The sequence below is a fragment of the Chaetura pelagica genome, unplaced genomic scaffold, assembly GCF_000747805.2.
Source record: "Chaetura pelagica isolate M959 unplaced genomic scaffold, ChaPel_1.0 scaffold528, whole genome shotgun sequence".
Lineage (NCBI taxonomy): Eukaryota > Metazoa > Chordata > Aves > Apodiformes > Apodidae > Chaetura > Chaetura pelagica.
The window spans coordinates 362,183-369,344 of NW_009954306.1; the positions used below are offsets into that span (position 1 = coordinate 362,183).

General features: G+C 50.3%; 1 protein-coding gene across 1 annotated transcript; it reads left to right on the forward strand.

Moving 5' to 3' along the window:
- The first annotated feature begins 565 nt into the window (after window positions 1-565).
- PRNP (prion protein) lies at window positions 566-1,366 on the forward strand. Its single transcript, XM_010003925.1, has one exon. The coding sequence runs from the start codon at window positions 566-568 to the stop codon at window positions 1,364-1,366; it is 801 nt and encodes a 266-aa protein (XP_010002227.1).
- The last annotated feature ends 5,796 nt before the right edge of the window (window positions 1,367-7,162 follow it).

The following is a 7,162-nucleotide window of genomic DNA, read 5'->3' on the forward strand; positions in this document are numbered from 1 at the left end:
CATATTTTTAAAAGAATACTTATTTTTTAAATACATATCTTTTTTTTTTCCCATCAGTGGAAGCTAAGTGGAAAAAAAATAATTTAAAAATAGAGATTAAGAATCTTTCAGGATCTCTACATATCTAAAAATACAAAGAGATGTAAAAACACATGAACACCTACACATATATAATATTTAAATGTATATATGTAAAAATGAGGGGGTTTAGGAAGGAGAAATATGCATTTAATTCTGGAATAAAGGGGGATGGTGGGTATTTGATATGATGCATCATTAATGGAGCCTAAAGGTGGGGCTGCTCGTGCCACTCCCAGCAGAGGACCTGTCAGGGAGGTGGGGGAGAGAAATGTATATATTAAAATATATAAATATAGGTAAAACCATACCAAAATACCTCCACCTTTATATAGAAGGGGGTTTGGGGAGGATAAATCTGCACTGGAGTCCAGAGCAGCTGGATTCAGGGGGGCCGAGGGGGGTTGGATTTGATGCAGAAGGAAGGGCAGGCTGAAGCTGCTGGTGTCCCCCTCTTGTGACCTGCCTGTGCTGGTGTCCCGCAGCCATGGCGCGGCTCCTGGTGACCTGCTGGCTGGTGGCCCTGCTCCTCAGCACCTGGACCGACGGCGCCTTCTCCAAGAAGGGCAAAGGCAAACCCAGCGGGGGCGGCTGGGGCGCCGGGAGCCACCGCCAGCCCAGCTACCCCCGCCAGCCCAGCTACCCCCACAATCCTGGCTACCCCCACAACCCGGGGTACCCCCGTAATCCCGGCTATCCCCACAACCCGGGGTACCCTCACAACCCAGGGTACCCCCACAACCCAGGCTGGGGACAAGGTTACAACCCGTCCAGCGGGGGAAGTTACCACAACCAGAAGCCTTGGAAGCCTCCGAAATCCAAGACCAACCTGAAGCACGTGGCTGGGGCAGCGGCAGCAGGGGCTGTTGTCGGGGGGCTGGGGGGCTACGCCATGGGCCGTGTCATGTCAGGGATGCACTATCACTTCGACAGCCCCGACGAGTACCGGTGGTGGAACGACAACAGGGCTCGTTACCCCAACCAGGTGTATTACCGGGACTACGGCGCCTCCGTCCCGCAGGACGTGTTCGTCGCCGACTGCTTCAACATCACGGTGACCGAGTACAACATCGGCCCTGCTGCCAAGAAGAACACCTCGGAGGCTGCTCCTGAGGCCAACCAGACAGAGACCGAGATGGAGACCAAGGTGGTGACCAAGGTGATCAGGGAGATGTGTGTCCAGCAGTACCGGGAGTACCAGCAGCACCAGTTCTCCTCCGGCATCCGGCTCCGCGTGGCCAGCGCCTCCTTCGCCACCCTCCTCCTCCTCCTCTTTGCCATGCACTGATGCTTCCAGCTGGCACCTGCATCCCCGTGGGGAGCCCCCACTTCCATCCCGGGGTCTCCCACCCCACCGTGTTCTTGCTTGCCGTTGTGTTTGGTGAAGAGCCCTCGGGCCACCCGGGCACCTTGCCCGTCGCCTCTGGTTTCGGCAACGGGGTGACAACGTCCTTCTCCACCCCAAGCGTGGCAGGATGGAGCTGGATGCCCCAAAAAGATAGAGGAGCTTCACCACCTCCTCCTCAGGGCCAGCCCTGAGAGGGACCAGGCAGAGAGGAAGGGGCTCCCCTGCTCCTTGGCATCCCTGCAAGAGCATTTCCAAAAAAACCCCCTCATTGCTAAGCAAGGAGGGTTTTCCCTCATCCCCCTCCATCCCTCTGCCCCCCCCCCAAAAAAAAGGCTTTTCCTGGGACATTCCGTGGATACTTGGATCCCCCACAGGGGTTTTTGGATGCTCACATTTGGCTTTCCCAAGCCCCCCAAGTTTCACCCTTTCATCCAAAGAAACTCCACCTTCCCTGCTGTACAGAAGGACCTGCCCACGCTGCACCTCCCACCCTGTGACCACCCCCTGCAGCAACACACACAAATAAAGTGATTTTGATAGTTTGTTTTCCCCTGGCAGCCAAACCAAAGCCCCAGCTGGGTCTCTTGGTTGACTCCCCCCCCTACATGCTGCTTTGCTTTTCAGCTCAGCCTTGCTGTCCTTCTTAGCCTGCCCAAAGGCAAAAAGCACTGCTGAATGCTCCCCCCCCCAAAAAAAACCAACCCCAAAATGGTAAAAGTGGAGATGTCACAGCTGGAAAAAAGGCTGGTTTGGGTGCTCTGTGGGTGAGAAGTGACACACTTGACCAGCTTGACCTAAAGGATGTTAAAATACAACAAAAAGGAGGGTTGGGAGGGGGTGTCAAGCACGAGGCTTAAATGAGCAAAGTCGGATGGTTACAACAAACAGCACCAGGGAAACTGAGCCTGAGGGATGGGAGATGCTTCAAAAAAACCCACCTTTTTGCCAGAAACGTGTGGAATTCCTGCTTCTCCTGCTCGGGGCTGTGCTGGGTGGTGGAAAACCTGGAATATCTGTCAAGTCTCTGGCGTGGACCCGCCCTCCCCGCGTCCCGTCCCTCCTGTGTTTTTATGATTGATTTTTTGTCTTTGCAAGGCACTGAATGACACCCCCCTGAATGGGGTGGTTTTTCTTTTGTTTTTTGCCTCGGTGTAAGCAAAGTGAAATAAAATAAAATATATATTTAAAAACAAGAGGGATGTGGAGGGGCCAAGGAGGGCACCTTTGTGACGCGGATGGTTTGTAAACCCCTCACGGTGCATGTCCCAAAATTTGCTATTCTGAGACTTTTTTTTCTAAGTGTTCAATGTCTAGTACACATTAAAAAAAAAAAAATGGTCAAGCCAAGCTGCCCTTCAGCCTCATTTCTGCAAACAACTCTTCCCTTGTCCCCTCAGTGCTGCAGACAGAGGTGGCCTTTGTCACCCTGCATGTCCCTGCCTTTGTTCCCTTTCAGCACAGAATTTGGCCTAAACCCCCACAATTATATTTAACCTTTTCTCTTCCCACTTTGTTAGGACCAAACAGACCTTGTTTATGTAGTTGTTTATACAAATATATTCTAAATGAATCTGTTTTCTAGAACATATTTAAGTTGCAAGAGGAATTTTAAAAAATAATGATGGGAAAGAGGATTTGGGGAATAAAAAGCCCCCCAGGAGGATATTGGGTCTGTCATCCTCCACCATCTCTTTAATGCAACCTCTCCAGCTCCGGACTTGATCAAGACTGTTGGTTTAGGATGTTATTTTGCCCTAAAATACTCAAAACAACTCAGACTTTTCCCCCCTTCGTGTCATTTAAATGTGGGGGGACACAAATAAATGCAAAGCCTTTGAAGGGGAGACCCTGGGGTGGTTTATCCAACCTTTCCTCTTAATTAGGATTTTTCCAGGTTAAATGAGAGCCCTTTCAAGCTTAAAATAAAAGGAAAAGGTGAGGAATTTAGTCCTTTGGTGGTGGGCTTAGAGGTCCTAAAATAGACCTTGCACCAGCCCAGAGGGAGGAGGGGGGAAAAAACAACTCAGAAAGGAGGAAGCCACAGACACAAAGAAAGGAAAAAACCCAACAAAGAAGGGAAAAAATCCTCAAGGAAGAGTGGGGACAAAAAACAATATTGCCCAACAAAGGAGGGGGGGAAAAACAGCAAAGGAGAGGGAAAAAAAAAACAGCAAAGGAGGAAATTGCCCCATAGAGAAGGAAAACAAGGGAAAAAACAGGAGAACAAGGGGAAAATGCCCCCCAAAGGAAAGGGGAAAACGCCCCCAAAAAACCAAGAAAGAGGAGAAAAATGCTCCACACAAAGAAGGAACTGGGTAATTTACTTACTTTGCATTAATTAGCTAAATACTGCAACTCCTGCTGCCAGGAGAGGGCAGGCAAGGCTTCTGTTTTGCCAGCCCGATCATAAACACACCCCGAATATAAATGTGATCATTTTGGGGGTTGGGGTTTTATATTCTCCTCCAAATCCCAGGTCCCAGGTGCTTCTCCTCCCCCATCTCCACAACCAACCCCCCCCCCTGGGGGCAGAACAAGCCAAGAGCTTTTTCTTGCCAAAATAAAAATAAGCTGCAAAAAGAGGAATTTTTTGGGTGAATTTTGGCCTCTTTGTGAAGAGGTGGAGGAGAAATAGTCACGTTTGGAGACTTCAAGTGCAAAGCGAGTTTCCAAAGCTCCTCCAGGGGGGGATTTGATGATGCCGGGATGGGAGGAACCGCTTCCCGGGGGGACAGCACCATCTCCTGGTGCAGCCCCAGCTCCAGGATGGGTCCCACGGGTGGTTTTGCAAACCTGAATCCTCCCACCACCCACCCCCCCAAAAAAAATCCCACATTTAAGCTTGAGCTTCACAGGCGACTGTGCCAAAAGTTGCAGGAAAACACCCCAAAAAAATGCATCTCTGCAGGATCTCGGCGTCTCCAGAGCATCCCTGCTCCAGCATCCAAACAGCAACCCCAGATCTCCCCACCACAAGGTGATTAATGAGGATGTTCATCACTCTGAAGGCCTTTTCCTGCAGTGCAGCCCTTGGCAGGGGCTGAAAATGAAGCTGGGGAGGGAGGGTCAGAGCATCTCCTTGGGCTTTGCACACCAGTGAGGGGGGAGGGGGAGCAAAAATATGGGGGAATTTGATTAAGTTAGGAATTAAATTTGATTTTCTTAAATAATGAAGCAGGATCACCTGGGGCAGGTCACACAGGGACGTGTCCAGGTGGGTCTTGAAAGTCTCCAGAGAAGGAGCCTCCACAAACTGGCCCAGGGCTCTGCCACCCTCACAGGACACAAGTTGTCCTTCATGTTGAGGTGGAACTTCCATTGCTCCTCATCCTGTCACAGGACACCACTGAGCAGAGCCTGGTCCCCTCTCCTTGACACCCCCCTCAGATATTTATAGATAATAATCAGGTCCTTTCTCTGCCTTCTCCAGACTGAACAGCTCCAGGTCTCTCAGCCTTTCCCCATCAGACAGATGTTCCAGTCCCTTCATCATCCTTGTAGCCTCCATTGGACTCTCTCCAGTAAATCCCTGTCCCTCTGGAACTGGGGAGCCCAAAATACCCCAGATGTGGTCTCACCATGGCAGAGGGGGAGGAGAACCTCCCTCGACCTGATGGACACACTGTTCTTCATGCACCCCAGGACACTATTGGCTCTCTTGGCCAGGAGGGCAAATTGCTGCCCCATGGATAATGCTCACAACTCATTACATTTAACCTTGACATGGATTGGCCTCTTAGGATCTTCTGAGTTCCATAACTTCAGGTGGATTCATTTCTATCAAAAATCATGGGCCATCTATGGTCACTGTACTGGTGGCAGCTCCTGATATTCCAACCAGGATGGATGGGACCACAGAGTGGTGAAGGTTGGAAGGGACCTTAAAGATCAGCAGGTTCCAGCCTCCCTGCCATGAGCAGGGACACCTCCCACTAGACCAGGCTGACCTCGAACACCTTCCGAGAGGAGGCATCCACAGCTCCCCTGGGCAACCTATTCCAGTTCCTTACTACCCTTGTGGTGAAGAATTTCTTCCTAATATCTAACTTAAATCTACTCTTTTTCAGTTTAAAACTATTACCCTGTCATTTGGATCTTTGCCATTATATCTTCTATGAAAATTTAGACAAAGCCTTGTGTATTTTGCAGACCAGGGCATTGCAACTTAATGCATTTAAGAATGAAGGTGAAAGCACCAGCCCAGGCTGCACAAACCTCACCCAACCTGCTCTTGAACACCCCCAGGGATGGGGCAGCCACAACCTCCCTGGGCAACCTGTTCCAGCACCTTCCTACCCTTATGGTGAAGAATTTCTTCCTGATGTCTAACCCAAATCTCCCCTCTTTCAGTTTAAAACCATTCCCCCTTGTCCTACCTCTCTGGTGAAGAGCCCCCCCAGTTTTCTCCAGCTTACCCAGGATGGCTAAGAAGATTTCCAAGAGCTTAACTGGTTTCTGTGACCCCAACCACCACGAGATACTTTCCAGATTAATTATTGCATTATTTTTTCCACGGTAGTTGCTTAAACAGAATCTCTTATTCTCTTGACTTTATGGTTCCTAGTTAAACAAAATACTAGACCCTAACTTCTTGCCCCACCTGCTTCCTTCGTGTGGTTTCTGTGACCACTGAAGTAAAACACAAACACTCCCTCCTGTGATTCCCACGAGACAAATCTCTTCTCCCCTCTTCCATTAGGCCTGACCATCCTTCAAGTCAAACCAAACCATCAAAACCTGATTCAAAGTCCTAACGTTCCCCCCCCACTTGGAAAGTTTTGAAAATGATTTCCATACTCTCAACCCCCAATTTACTCCAGTTTTGCTGGTGGGAGCCTTGGGATGGTTTCTCTGTCATCCTGGTGTCTCCACTCTGCTCTTATAACCACACGATGAAACGCAGCTTTGGTAGCAACTTGGTTTTCAAACAAGAGCAGATCAACAGTATCACTAGGAAAGCAATCAACAAAATAATGTGCCAATTGATCGGTTTTAGCCATGAACTCAGATTCCAGGCTAATCCACAAAAATATCTTATCTCTGCAGTCCTCTTGACAGATCTTCTCAGCAGGTCAAGAGGGGGGATTGTCCCCCTTGGCTCGGTTTGGCTGAGATCCCACCTGAAATATTGTGTCCAGTTCTGGTGTCCCCAACATCAGAAGGACATGGAGATCATGGAGACAGTCCAGAGGAGCCATGGAGCTGATGGGAGGGCTGGAGCAGCTCTGCTCTGGAGCCAGGCTGGGAGAGTTGGGGAGAGTTGGCTGAACGCCTGGAGAAGAGAAGGCTCCAGGGAGCCCTTAGAGCAGCTTCCAGTGCCTGAAGGGGCTCCAGGAAAGCTGGGGAGGAACTTGGGACAAGGGCAGGGAGGGATGGGATGAGGGGGATGGATGAAAAGTGGGAGAGGGAGATGGAGGTTGGAGATGAGGAGGGAATTCTTTGTTGTGAGGGTGGTGAGAGCCTGGCCCAGGTTGGGCAGGGAAGCTGTGGCTGCCCCATCCCTGGGGGTGTTGAAGGGCAGGTTGGATGGGGCTTGGAGCAGCCTGGGCTGGTGGGAGGTGTCCCTGCCCATGCAGGGGGTTGGAACTGGCTGGTCTTTCAGGTCTCTTCCAACTCAAACCAGTCTGAGATTCTCTGATTCTCCCAATTTCCTCCCTCAGGACCTGGTCTGGCCCAGGAATTCAACCTTCTGACTGACACTACTTTTCTTTCCACAAGACTTACAAAAGCTTCTAC

Excerpts from the sequence above, each read along its gene's own strand:
- PRNP (XM_010003925.1), top strand. The coding sequence starts at position 566 with ATGGCGCGGCTCCTGGTGACCTGCTGGCTGGTGGCCCTGCTCCTCAGC.